This window comes from Salminus brasiliensis, chromosome 5 (assembly GCF_030463535.1).
Source record: "Salminus brasiliensis chromosome 5, fSalBra1.hap2, whole genome shotgun sequence".
In the NCBI taxonomy this organism is placed as follows: domain Eukaryota; kingdom Metazoa; phylum Chordata; class Actinopteri; order Characiformes; family Bryconidae; genus Salminus; species Salminus brasiliensis.
The window spans coordinates 5,606,523-5,621,281 of NC_132882.1; the positions used below are offsets into that span (position 1 = coordinate 5,606,523).

A 14,759-nucleotide genomic window follows, 5' to 3' on the forward strand; every position below is an offset into this window, starting at 1 on the left:
TCATAAAAACGCTGTGAAACTGTACAATTCTACATCGTTTCCCCTGAAAAGTAAATGTTTGGCACCATTAAATCTTACATAAGGACTCAATCGGAGATAAAAGCCATTGCTGTAGCTTTTAAGGATACATTTGCATTGCTTATACCTTAAGCAACCAAACCTTACCTGTACAGTAGCTTAATTTCTTTACTCAAGGTTTCCAGGATCTCATTACACTGCATACAGATTCACATGACTGGGTCACTACATCAAGGTCAGGCTCTCGTGCATCCCAAGCCCTTTCATATCCAAAATTTCTCCAGGGAGTGGCGCAGGTATGACTGTCAGTTCACATGAATGTCTTTCTGTGGGCCTCCGTCTCTGCTGTGTTTGTGTTGTTGTCCTGCAGTGTGTTTGTATGCCCTCTCTGGCCCTGGTCTTGAATAGAGAGCACTTTCCTAAAGCTATCATATGATCCTACGTAACAGTGTCATTTGTCAGATTAGGATTGGAACACCTGTATCTGAAAGACATGCTGTAGGCCTTCTCTTTTCCTACCTGCACCGCAGATCTCTCGCACTGTCCTTTCCCCCCTTTTTATATATATATATATATATATAGTTGACCAAATATAACCCTATCACAGCACAGAGCCTAATCTGCTTAATCATGATGAGATGGCTCTGGGGGAAAGGTACCATTTGTATTCATTAAGTATAGTCTTACGCTCTTTCAGGGCCCTGGATCCAAGAGGCACGAGGGCGCCCGTGTCCGGTGGCTGTCATTGTGTTCTGAATTACTCATTCAGATTGCATAAAACTGGACTAAATGAAGTGTACTGCGATGTCCAGCCTCTACATGCCCTGGTTATGTGTAAGTGTGTATTTCCGCTGAGGACCAAACAAATACAGTCAACAGTTTTAAAATTGCAGAAGTCGTTTTAAGCCAAAGTGCATCTCTGTGTGATTGGCTTGTTTTACTCTTCGCAGGGTATTAAAAAGAGTGCTGCAATTTCCCTGGATAGCAACCAAACAGAAGATGAAAGCCTTTTATTTAGGGGTCATATTGTATATTTTTCTGTATGAAATTTTATTGTTTGTGTAGTTTTATGTACCAAAGGCAGTTCAGTTAATTTTACACAACCTCGTCCAACCTCTTTTCATCACTCAGAAATAAACATGCTGTTTTTCATGCTGTGTCTTTAAGTCTGATTAATTTGAAATTACTTTTAAATGAATTCAATTAAAGCTCTTCACAGTGCATTTCAGCTTTACAGAGATCAAGACCCTCAGAGCATCCCGTTCAATCAGCAATGCTTTTCTATAGAGATTATAAAAGCTGTACGTTTGTTATTGAGTCAGCAATGGGAGCACCTTGAAGTATCGTATCAGAGTTTACGAAGTAGAATGATGTCCGGATACTTTTGGACATATAGTGAAATTCTCTAATAATGTTAGCTTTGTCATAACATAACATCAAACAGATGTAATGTTACTGTCTCGTTGTACCTTTCGAAGTATTAATCTTAATGAATTGTTGTGAGCGCACATTTCCGGATCTCCGGATTTTACCCCCATTGCTCATTACCGTTGAGTAATTACCTGTTAGCCATTGGCAAGCATTTTAATCACTGGGCCGATTGTCTCCTGCTGAAAAGCTCCTGGGCAGGAAGTCAAGGGACTATTTTGTTAATACTCTAGAGGCAGATACGTATGCATCATGCAGTGATGACCTCTCAGTGCTTTGCTGTAGTCCTGTAGTTTGGTTAGTGGCCTGGTTTGCGACCTGCTGTAGGCTTGGGGTCAGACAGGGTGGAGCAACCTACAAACAGCATTGTGATTAGAGTCCTTCCCCCATTCTTAACTCCAGCTAGTCAATGCTGAGACTGGAAAATGTCCCCACGTGATGAGGACCATTGTTTAGGCAGTGGAGTGTAAACACTCTTAATACTTAATGCTTATGTCTAATGTTGCTGACCTGCTTTTCAGCATGTTGAGTATTCAGGCTATTTACAAAGCCTTTTTCCAACTAATATCGGTTGTCATTCAGGTTGCTTTTGTCAATTTTGGTGAAATTCCACCTCTAGAAGTGTTCAGCCATGACATTAATAAAAAAGATGAAGTGAGGAACAGATTATCTGATTACTGTGGCTCCTGTCAAGGGTCCTAGACCCATCTCCAAAACATCAGACAGGTCTTGAGAGGTGTTCCCTGTATACAGTGGTCAGTACCTACCAAAAGTGCTCCAAGGAAAGACAAACATAGAACCGTAGCAACAGGGTCATGGGCACCAAGGCCTTAGCGATGTGATCCATGGAGGCCCCACCTCACAACTTGCAGGGCTTTAAGGATCTGCTGCTCACAACTTGGTGACAGATATCATACAGAGTCCACTCCTCAAACGGTACCTACGTTCTCAAGGGGTACCTACGTAATATTAGACAGGTGGTACTAATATTATGGCTGATCTGTGTATAATGTATAGTACAAAGTACCGACCAAAGGTGCTCCAGGCACCCGAGGTCCAATGATGCTCATGGAGGCCCCACCTCACAACTTACAGGACGTAAAGGATCCACTGCTAACGTCCTGGTGCCTGACGCTGCAATGCTGTGTGTTTGTTGCAGGACATCGATGAGGAGATTGAGGCGGAGTACAACATCCTGAAAGCGCTGTCAGACCATCCAAATGTGGTGAAGTTCTACGGCATGTTCTACAAGAAGGATCTTAAAAATGGAGACCAGCTGTGGCTGGTGCTGGAGGTAAATGAGCTCGCTTCTGTCCAGAATCCAGAACCCTAGTCTGAATCTAGGTAAAGTTCTAGTAGTTCTGCAGTAGTTCTGTAGTAGTGGGCTGTTTGGACAGCATGAATGGGGGTTGGTGGCATTTTTGAGTGCATATAATGAATGTGTGATGTGAAAAGAGCGAGTATTGTGAAGGATTAGCTATGATTTATGATTTATGATAGCTAGGAATTAAATTATGTACAGTATTACTGCCCGGTTTGCGCTCTCTACATATGTGGGGGCAGAGTTACTGTCATGTATGAGCCCCATACATTGTCTTTTTTTACACATTTAAACAGATGGACATTTGATCTTCAATTAAACAATATTGGGAGATGAAGGTAATATACACTATATGGACAAAAGTATTGGGACACCTTCTCATTCATTGTTTATTCTGCTTTTGTTGGAGTAACTGTCTCTACTGTCCAGGGAAGAAGACTTTGTACTAGATTTTAAAGCATTGCTGTGAAAATTTGATGGCATTCAGCTCCAAGAGTATGAGAGAGGTCAGGATGTTGGATGATCACCACCACCCCACCTCATCATCATCCCCAACTCCTAAACTCATCCCAAAAGTATTGTAGGGAGCAAGATGAGTCTGGAAAGATCTGGAGCTGATGTTCTGCACTTGCTAATTCTTGCACTTGCTGAATTCTACATATTTGAAGTAGTAATACGTGTGTGTGTGTGTGTGTGTGTGTGTGTGTGTTGGGGTGAACTTTTTCCTTCCTTCCAAACTTATTTAGTCTGACATTTCTTCAGGTGTGTGAGTTTAGTTAGATTACCTCTTAGTGTTGATCACATGAAGATCAGATCTGCAGATGTTTAAATATGTTCAGAAAGACAGTGACGTTTTTATGGGTGTCTTTATTTTTTCACACAGCTGTATGCTCTGTTGGCCTTGTTGTTGTGGGGAGCATCTCAAAACAGATCATAGCCCTCATTCAAACAAGTGTCTTAGATGAAAGGCCAGAAACGTTTGGTCCAGAAACTGCCGTCCACTTTTCCTGTGTGCTCTGTAGATCAGGTCAAACACAGAGCTCTTTAGGCCTCCTTTGGTCCTTTACTGCTCATGTGTGTCCACGTAGATTGATGTTTCTAGGTCGTTGCTCAGTCTTCACATGCCTGTCGGTCTCCTGTCCGCTTTGGCACTATGGTGACACACCAGTAGGTGCTTTCAACTGCTGCTTTGAGGAACATCTACTCACACCTGGGCCTCCACCTGTATCTCTACCTGCACTAATACCTGCAGGATGGCAGTAGTGCATGGCATTGATCCTACATGGAGAATCGCAGAATGCATTTCTTATAATTATGAAGTTTGAGTTGGATCTTTGGAGTTGGGTTGTACAGCTCTGGGTGTGTGATGTTCTTTAGGTACAGCTCCAATCGTGATCTTTAGTAACGTATTAGTTTTTTTTTTAGTATGTTGTGTGTATACATTAGCTCTGTGGGTGTTCATAGATCTGAAGAAATGGTATGGAGTTGAGGAATAATATAGTGAGGCCCATGGGTTAGACTCCATGACCATACATGAACTGAACAAATATAGGAGGTTGTTTAGGTTGGACATACTTTCCATAGTAAGTGACGGTTGATTTTCACCCCTCGTGGAGTTAGACAGTGATATCCTATATATGTAAACAGTGCAACAACACATGACCTGTAGTAGGGTATAAAACGAGAGGTGTTCCTTTGTCTGGAGAGAGCCCCAAGCATTGGCAGGCTCTCTCCACACTGTACTTTTGATTGAAATAAAATGTTTCATTATTGCAACTGAAAGACGAGTGGTCACGAGTCTCCTTTCAAGAAAAGTCCTTCCAAGAACACCTCAAGTACAGAGCTTCTCTGGTTTTACACCGAACCTGTTGGGCACAGTTGAGCTGAAATGAAACCTATAGTTATCAGTGTAGCTGTGAGACCCTCAGTGTCTCTCATTTAATACACATGATGTTTCATCATCCTTCCATCAGATGTTTGCATATCCTGTCTGCTTTTCTTCACTTGAATATATTGTGGCTCTGCAAGACCTTGGATTTCCTCAAACCCGATAATGTGATTACTTGAGAATGCCTCCCACAGTTTTCCTTGGTAAAGCCTTCTTCTCAAGCTCTTTTTAATAGCCTTGATTTTGGAAGGGTGTCCCAATACTTTTGTCCATATAGCGTATTTGATGTTGAGTGCACAAATGTGATGCTAATTACCAGTCTGATGCTGATTTAGATGGAAAGAAGAGTTGGGGGTGATGAGGTGGGGTGGTGATCATCCAACATCCAACATCCTGACCTCACTAACTTACAAATCTTCAAAGCAATGCTCCTCCAAAATCTAGCAGAAAGCTTTCTTCCATGGACAGTAGAGACAGTAACTCTGACAAAAGCAGGAGAAACTTGTTTTAATACCCTTGATTTTGGAAGGGTGTCCCAATACTTTTGTCCATATAGCGTGTTTGATATTGGGTGCACAAATGTGATGCTAATTACCAGTCTGATGCTGATTCAGATGGAAAGAAGAGTTACGGGTAATGAGGTGGGGTGGTGATCATCCAACATCCAACATCCTGACCTCACTAACTTACAAATCTTCAGCAGGTTCAGCAGGGACAGCCGGTTATTTTCTCCATTGTGGTGAGAAAGTGTTGCCCTCAGTTCACCATTTTTCATATTCCCCTTCTCCCAGAGGCCTTTTGCAAATGTCAGGGGCTCTGCAGCAGTGAAACGGAGGGTGACTTTGCCTGCCAGCGTGTTCTGCCGAGGTGGTTGCAGAGCTGGGAGTGTGTGTCCCTGTCCTTCTGACCTCTGACTTTACCTGCGTTTTGTGTGTCAGCTATTAGTAGCCACTGGCAGCTGTGTCTCAAGATGTTCTGACATCGTTCTTGGCTTGAAGGTCCTAAGATTGTTTTCAAAAGAGCTGGAAACCAATCAGGACAGCTTGATCTGTGAGTGGTGGGAGGTGTTTTTGCATGATGAGGAGCTGGTTGTGTTATATTGAGCATAGATTCAGCAATGGTACCGAATAAAATGGCAGTAGGTTTATGACATTTGGCAGATTTGACTTACTGTAATCATGTTACAGAGGAAGACTGTCCTTTTTGTCTTTTCGCTGCACTCCCTGCCCGTCTAAATTAGCCTGAGCTCATTGAATGTGGGACACCAGTCCAATCTCATTGTGCTTAAGGGTGGCTTTGAGAAGCGTCTCCCAGTATGGCTACCACCGAATGAAAGTGGGGACCAGTTAGTGAGGATAATCCCTTGGTGGAATGGCTGTTAGCACCTGCTAGCTCTTATTTATCTTCAGTGTTAGCATTTGTGGATGAAGCACACAAGATCCGTCCCTTCCGTTCATGCTTAGTGTTGTGTTTGACCGTAGGCCCCTCTGAAGGAGCCCTGAGGGATGCTCTAGTTTAGCAAGGCTCACACTGTTCTGTAACACAGGCATATTGGAGCTGGCCATCTGTCGGCTAGCGTGAGGCCGCTGGTCTAGGAAGGTTTCAGGTGCTTTACGGACGTCTCCCTCAGCCAGCTTTCACGCAGCGTGCCAGTGCAGTCTGGGCTAAGCCTTAAGTCTCACTGATCTGATTTCTGCACACCAAGGCGAGCTCTGACTGGCCAGAAGGTGTATATCTGATTAGCCAGTGGGAAAATCTTTGTAGGCTTGCTTGTGTGGTGAAATGTGCTGTAGTGGACTAATCATAGAGGCATGCTTGAGGGCCGTTCTGTTTGGACACTGTATGTCCAAATGTTTGTGGACAACTCTTCTAATAAATTCCTTCAGCTGCTTTAAGTTGCACCAATTGCTGACACATCTGTGCACATGCACACACACACACACACACACACACACACACACACACACGCACAGCTTGACTAGTCTCTGTAGAGAGGATGAATGTGAACCTGTTGGCACCATGCTGCCTAATAATGCCAGGCGTGGGTTAGAGGGGTATAAAGCCCCCCAGTGTTGAGCTGTGGAGCAGTGGGAGAACTGTGGAATCATTCTCTGGAATGATGGATGGTGGAGCTCCATCCAATACTTCTAGGGATGATGACGTGGGGTGGTGAATCCAATCAAATCCTCACAGCAAAGCTTTAGCAAAATCTAGTAGAAAGCCTTCTTCCCTGGACAGAAGAGACCCTTGATTTTTGAAGGGTGTCCCAATACTTTTGTCCATATAGCTTATTTGATATTGGGTGAACAAATGTGATGCTAATTTCCAGTCTGATGCTGATTCAGATAGAAAGAAGAGTTGGGGGTGATGAGGTGGGGTGTTGATCATCCAACATCCAACATCCTGATCTCGCTAACTTACAAATCTTCATAGCAATGCTCCTCCAAATTTTGGTAGAAAGACTTCTTCTGTGGACAGTAGAGACAGTAACTCTGACAAAAGCAGGAGAAACTCTTTTTAATACCTTTTATTTTGGAAGGGTGTCCCAATACTTTTGTCCATACAGTGCATTTGATATTGGGTGCACAAATGTGATGCTAATTACTAACAAGGAAATTTTACATTTCCCTGCTGAACTTTGGTCCAGACCCTAATCCCGACACGGCTGATGCTGAGTTTCAGCAGACAGTTGAACAGTCCGAGCGTTAGATAAGCTGCAGAGGATCCAAATGAAGAGGCAGGTTTGCTTTCTTCTCAGTGTTTCTTCGCAGATAGAGCTTTGCATCTGTCTATGCAAACTCCTTAATGCAAAACCCCCACTTAGCAAACCAAATCTGGGGGGCTAATCCAGTCCCCAGGCTTGCATCATCATCATCAGCGCTGCGGCAAGTTATGAGCTTCAGTCAGGCATCAGAGAGAGTGTGTGTGAGGTTTGATGGGGGTGGGGGTGGGGGGGTCCAGACGTCCCCTCTGAACTGGTAGCGCTGTGTTTCAGAAGGCAGAACTCTGATTGCAGGGAGAACTCACACTCAGACACATCCTACACCTCCACTGAACCTCCACAGCAGCGGCCCTATATACTATATTATGTGGACAAAAGTATTGGGACACCTGTTAATTCAATGTTCCTTCTGTAATCAAAGGTATTAAATAGAGTTGGGTGCCGTTTGCATTTGAACTGATACCGGTAGTCCACTTTGCTGGTCCCTTATTTACCGCAGTGGTGCTTTCTGCATTAAATGGACAAAAGTATTGGGACACCTGTAAATTCATATTTTTGTCAGAAATCAAGGGTATTAAATAGAGTTAGGTACCGTTCACATTTAAACTGATACCAGCACCGGTACCTGGAATCCTCCACTTTGCCGGTCCCTTATTAATCCACAGCAGTCCTTACATTATATGGACAAAAGTATTGGGACACCTGTTAATTCATTGTAATCAAGGACATTAAATAGAGTTGGGTGTCCTTTGCATTTGAACTGTTCACCGGTACCGGTACCTGGGATTCATACTGAAACGTACAGGTACCCAACAGTATTGTTATTCAGTACTCAGTTACTCTCTCTGTGATTACATGTTATTTCAGTTGTAAAAAAAAGCCCAAATGTCTCAATTTCAACATTGTGTTGGTTGTTTATAGCATTTTACCTAAAAATATTAATAATAATAATGATCATAATTCATATTTAATGTCTTTACTGTATGTAAGCTATTCATTTCAACTGACAGCATGAACCTGCATAAACATTTCTAAGGCTTATTAAGGTCAATAAGTGTCAGTGGTCATATAAAAGAGTGCGGTCGTCCCCTCTGGACTCCTATTGCTAGAAGGCAGAACTCGGATGATTACGGAAGAACTCACAGTAAATTGCGTCCTCCACTTCGCCGGCCCCTCATCAGCCGCAGCGGCGCTCGTGCCTCCGTCTCTTTTGTGCGCTGGTTTCTAATTATGGAGCTGGAGAGATCCTGGAGCTTTCATCTCCTTTCAGCCAGGCCTCAGCCTTTTAGCCCCCGTCTCTTCGCCCTCACATTAGAACTTCAAAGAAAAGTGGACCGTGGGGGTGGGAGGGGGTCGACCTTCAGTCTGTTGTGTAAAAGTTGTCCTGCGGGTTTGATTTGGACTGTGGTGGTCAGTAACAAGTCCAGCAGGAGAATGGTCATAGCAGAGGTTTAGAGCTGACGGTTCATTACTGAGACAAGGCCTCGTACGTCTCCAACAGCATCTACAGAGCTGGGTTCTGGTTGCTGTTGGGACTAATGGTCTTTCTGGTGAATAAACAATTAGACTTCTGAATTAAAAAGCTGTGCATCAGATTTTGCTGAAAGTCTCTTGATTAATAAGACCATGTTGATGCTGATCTCCGTCTGCTCTTGAGTTCATTTTGAAGCAATATCTGAACAACAAGGCCCAGTGTATCTTATCCTGGTGTGCCATTCATGTTTATTCTTACATGCTTTACAATGCAAACGTTTGGGAACCCCACCCCCCATTATTACATTTAATATTACACATAAATAAACTATTTTAATCAGATTTTATTCATGCTTTTGTGAAGCTATGACTCTGGTGAACCCATTTCCAGCCCCAAGACAATTCGTCTACATGAGTAAAGGGATGTTTGTTTATCTTAAAAATGATGAATTTCTAAAATCTGACTTTTAACCTAATTTCTCAGGTTTTGGATTAGAGTATCTTATAACACGGTGCGCTAGGCCACATGTGGTCTTATTATAGAGAGAGCTGAGACTGTTCTGAACATTGTGATAGGAGACATGTGGGTATTATCTTATATACAAGTACCTTTAAAGGCAAATTTAAGAAGTGATGCAAAAATCAAGAAGATGCCCTTATAGACTCCAGAGGGTTACAGAAGAAGCCTGAAAGAGGTAAAGCTTAGAGGTACGGAGTTGTTTACCAAATGCAGTTTCAAAGGTTACACTTTTTTTTACTGTAATAAAAGCCTTAAACAATGTATACAAAATTGCATTAATCAGCCATAACATTAGTACCAGGTGAAGTGAAAAACATTGATTATCTTTATCTATCCATAGTAATACCTGTCAGGGTGTGGATCTACATTACACATTACATATTAGGCAGCAGGTGAACAGTCAGTGCTTGAAGGTGATGTTGGTGTTAAAAGCAGGGAAAATGGTCAAGCGAATAATCTGAGCCACTTTGCCAAGAACCACATTGTGATGTTCTAGACGCCTGGGTCAGAACATCTCCAAAACATCAGTGTGCACCTAAGTGGGTGCACTTACAGTCCTGTAGGGATCTGATGTAATGTCTAGATGCCAGATACCACAGGATGCTATCAGATGCTTTGTACGTTCAGATCTGTTGCGGCAGCACAAGAAGGACCATTAGGCAGATGGTGTTAATAATATGGCTTAGAGTTGGGCAATATTTGAAGAAGATATTGGCTGTTGTATTTATTGAACTCCAGAAGAGTGGGATTTTTAGGTGAGGCTAAACTACTGCACTAATATATATGTATTTTATTAAAACAGATAATTGTGTCATTTTTTTTATCAACATCGTCCCAGAATTCCCATATCGGCGCATCTCCACATTCAACCAGTATTATGTGAGAATTAGGATTTATTGCTCCTGAGTAGTTTACTTTTACTCCACTGCTGTAAATACAAATCGCAGTTTGAGCACCCCCTCATGCACAGCTGTACACATGCATTTCTGGACAAGCTGAGACAAGCTCCAGAAGCTTGATCTAAAGGTGTAGAAGCATGTGGGCTGAGGCGATAGAGTAATATTACAGGATTTTACACTAATAAGACTCTATGGGTTACTCAGCGTTACACGGCAGCAGTTCTGGAGAGAGGTTCTCCTCCTGCAGCTCCACCACCAAAGCTCCATAGTGCAGTAGCAGCAGCAGCGTGCCGGCCCAGAGTGGGAATAACGGAGACGTCGTTCTCCCCCTGTTCCAGTCAGTGGAGCATCAACATTATTATCATGTGTAGTTTATCGCTGTCTCTCTTCCTCGGTGTAAGTGTATCTAGTCTGTGGAATTTAAAACCCCAGCTTTCCAGTAGTCTGTTGTCTAAAAATCAAAGTGTGGCCTTTGTCTTATAGCCCCCATAGCCTACATTGATCTCTCGGCAGGTTCTTTGAAATGCAGCCCGTTCCTGGCCTGAGCCGAGGTGTCTAGCTTTTGCCGTCATTAATTGACAATGAGGTCTAAAATGTCTTTGTTTGTCAGGCCTTTTTCATTAAACGCCTGAGAAAGCCGACACCCTGTCCTTTATTGGAGGGTGCATGATAAGGTAGCTCGCACAAAAGAGGCGCTTCTCCTTGAAGAATCTAATGTGAGCGCACACACACACTCGTGCGCAGACACTTGCATGGCCAAAAGTGTCCAGACAGCCTGGTTATCTGGTTAGTGATGATTTCAGTTATTTTAAGGTGAATCTATTTCTGATTCAGGTCAAACAGCTTGTATAATCGCCATAGAGAAGCACTGAATAGAAGAATGGGATACTCTGGGGCAAGGGCACATGAGCCTAATGTCGCCAAGCCCAATGCCATGCCAAGCAACAGCTATAAAAGCCCCCAGCGTCGGGGTGTAGAGCAGTGGAACTGTGTTCTCTGGGTTGATGGAGCTCCATTTTTCCATTGGTAAAACTAATCATCCAGCATCAGAACCTGACCTCACTGATGCTCTTGTATGGCTGTATACAATCAAATCCTCACAGTAATGGTTCAATTTCTAGTGCAAAGCTTTCCTATAAGAAGTGATTCTGTGTAGAAGAAGTGACTCTTTATTACTGTCCTGGATTTCGGAAGAAACGCTGGATGAGCAGGTGTCCACAAATATTTGGACATCATCTGTGAGTTCAACACGTATTATATACACATGAGAAAAGGAGAGAGAGAGAGAAGGAGAGGGAGAGGGAGAGGGAGAGGGAGGGGGAGGTCCTGTGGTTAAGAATTGTTTTACCACCACAGATTAGCTTATTCACTGGTTCCTGACCACTGACAGTGACCTTGTGGTTAATCCTAGTGATCTGCTGCCCAGCAGCTTTCCATGACCGGCTGGTTTGTAATTTACATGCAGAAGACCACACACAGCTTAGCAACAGCAGCCAGGGGAAGAGGCTGACTGAGGGTTGATAGAGATGATACAGGGGATGATGTGGCACAGGTGTAAGGTCTCTGTGTTTCAGGCAGCACCATGTCAAAGGTTTGATTTCTATGTTAAATAATATTGTTGCTTATTAAAAAAAATATACCTTTGATTACATACAGTGTTTTAAACTTGTAGAAGAGGAAAGTGAGCTGGAGACTTGCTGAAGGGGAGCAGCATTAAGGTGTTTAATTAGTCTGGGCAGGCAACTCAAGTACCCCCAAGCCCCACCATGCTATGGCTGTCACACAAAACCTTGCATCCTTATTTCGCACCATTTTTGACTATGATGTTTGACGTAATGTGAATAATGAATGGACCAATAGAAATGCTCCAAATCTTTTACATTGACTTCCATTGAAAGTTAAGGTTTTTTTTTTTCGGTCCTCTGTAGAGTTAATATTTTTGAGATCTGAGGTTTTTGCATATTTGCATAATAGCAAAAAATGCAAGCATGGACTCCACAAGACCCTGTAAAGGTGTCCTGTGGTCACTGGCACTAAGGCCACTGGCACTAGATCCTTTAAGTATGTATACTGTGTATTTCTGCATTTACACTGCTATGGCCATTCAGAATATATATATATATGGATCTATAACTGGATTTTTTTGGTGATAGTATAAATAGAGCTGGTGAGAGGCAGTTGGGCAGACTGGCAGCAGGTGCAGATGGATCATGGCAGAATTAGCCCTGAGTCTCTCTTCCAGCTGCATGTGAGGAATTATGTTGATGGCTTGTCTGGAGATGACATTAATAACGTGCCTTCAGCCCCCCGGAGTTAATCTGGAGTGATAAGCGTGAGGGTGAAAAAAAATAAGCCAAAGCCAGGAATTAGAGGCCTTCTTTTTTTAACACTCACGTGGCGAAGAGGTTCTACAAGAGACTAAGTTCTAGAGTTGGAGCTTTCTTGGACGTTACAGCTTCAGAGTCCTGAATGGTAAAGGTTGTATGAAATGTTCACAAGGTGGTGAGACCTGTCTCTTGCTTGGAGCTTCGTAAGAGCAGCAGGCTTTCTTGACTTTCTTGTGAAAATGCTGCGAGCCATTAAAGCAAACGTCACTTTTACATTACATTTACAGCATTTAGCTGACGCTCTGATCCAGAGCGACTTACGAGGTTACTCATATTACAGAGGTGGGCCAATGTAGTGTTAGGAGTCTTGCTCAAGGACTCTTACTGGTGTAGCACAGCATAGTCACCCAGCCCGGGAATTGAACCCCAGTCTTCCACATGGTGTGGTAGCTCACTGGCAGGTAGTGGGGTTATCTATTGCAGATTGCTCAGTGTATGTCTACTATATACTGCTATGGGGGGCATACCACAATCTCTAATATTTGGATTAACATTTGTAGTAACAACTGAATTTCACTGTAATGTAACTGGTTTCAACAGGAAAGCAAATCAGAAAAGTCTGTAGGTGGAAATGACCCAGTAAAACCACTACTTTCTGCTATGGCCCAGTTTCAGCTGAAGGTCATGGCCTAGTAAATACTGCGTAAGGCTCTTATTTCCTCAAATTCCCTTTGCACCGCCTTTTAACCCCACATAATGACCTGCTACTTAGAGAGTTTTCTGATTCCTTTACTGCTTACAGTAAATCTTTTGTGCATTACCCCAAATAACTATCAATTTATACAATGTTTCAGTGTTTCCGTATATGATGTTGCTAGTTTGGGCCATGTCATTAGCATGTAAGGATTCAGGAGGCGATTGAACAAAGGAGAATATTGGGCTGGAGTTCAGGTGGCTTCTGCTTGTGGTAGGAAACCTGTCCTTCCACGATTTAACTGGAGTTAAATGTAGGCGATGATGTGGGAAAGGGTTGCGCAGACTTGTCATGGACACATAGATTACAATTTACATTTTCGGCCCAAGCCCGACCCGATGCCCGACCTGAACTGACCACTGCAGACCAGGAACACCCCACAAGACCTACCTGATGTTTTGGAGATGCCTATTTCTTCAGCTTTTAACACATCATCACCTTTAAGAACTGACCGTTTACTTGCTGACTAATACATCCATATGCAATTTGGACATTATACTGTATGTCCAAAAGTTTGTAGACACCTGCTCGTTCAGTGTTTCTTCTAAAATCAAGAGTATTAATAGGAAGTTGGCCCTTCTTTGCTGCCGTTATAGCTTTTACTTTTCTGGGAAGGCTTTACGCTAGATTTTGGACCATTGCCATGAGGATTTGCTTACACTGAGCCGCAAGAGCATTACTGAGGTCAGGTAGTGATGTTGGATGATTAGTTCTACCACTCCAACCCAACTTAAAGGTATTGGATGGCACTCCATGACTCCGGAGGACACAGCTCCACAGCCCAGTGCTGATGCTTGGCATTGGGCATGGTTACCTTATAGGCTTATGAACTGCTGCTTCAGACCATCCAATTCTATTGGAGATTGGACAAAAAGTGTGTGTGTGTGTGTGTGCTGCTGAATCCCCAATGTTTGCACCTTACTGTAGTGGAAATTACTGACTTGTAGCATAATTTAGGGTATGGCCTTCTTCTTTCCAAAGTTCTGCAAGGTCATTTTGGCTTCACCCAATTGCAGCTTATAACATACTGTGACCAAACACATATTTAATGGACCTCCCTGCAAACAACAGACCAGAATTGCTATTGACGGCCTCCTTCCATCTAAGCCATGCCCTAGATTATGGGTCTTACCATTACAGTGAAGAAATTTCATACGGTACAATACAAAACGACATGCCTTCAGCTCCCATTTGGCAAATCAACGGCTATAAAAGGGCACCAGATATCAGATGCTGTGTCCAATAAGCCAATATTTCCTACACTCCCACAGCAGCTGTTTTAGAAAACCCATGAACATAGGCAATTCAGAATAAAGCCCACCTGGACTGTTATTATGGACTTTCTTCATTATACGCCAGATCGATAGATAGCTTCGCTTCTGGCTCTGAGACGCTTACTGTAAGCTCTG

At 43.1% G+C, this 14,759-nt stretch overlaps 1 protein-coding gene across 1 annotated transcript in view; it reads left to right on the forward strand.

Moving 5' to 3' along the window:
• Window positions 1–14,759, forward strand: part of myo3a (myosin IIIA) — a 115,199-nt gene that overhangs the window by 12,020 nt on the left and 88,420 nt on the right. Inside the window, exon 3 of the mRNA XM_072678687.1 lies at window positions 2,606–2,740. Within this exon, the coding sequence (XP_072534788.1) occupies window positions 2,606–2,740 (135 nt within the window). The remainder of the gene's footprint in view (window positions 1–2,605; window positions 2,741–14,759) is intronic.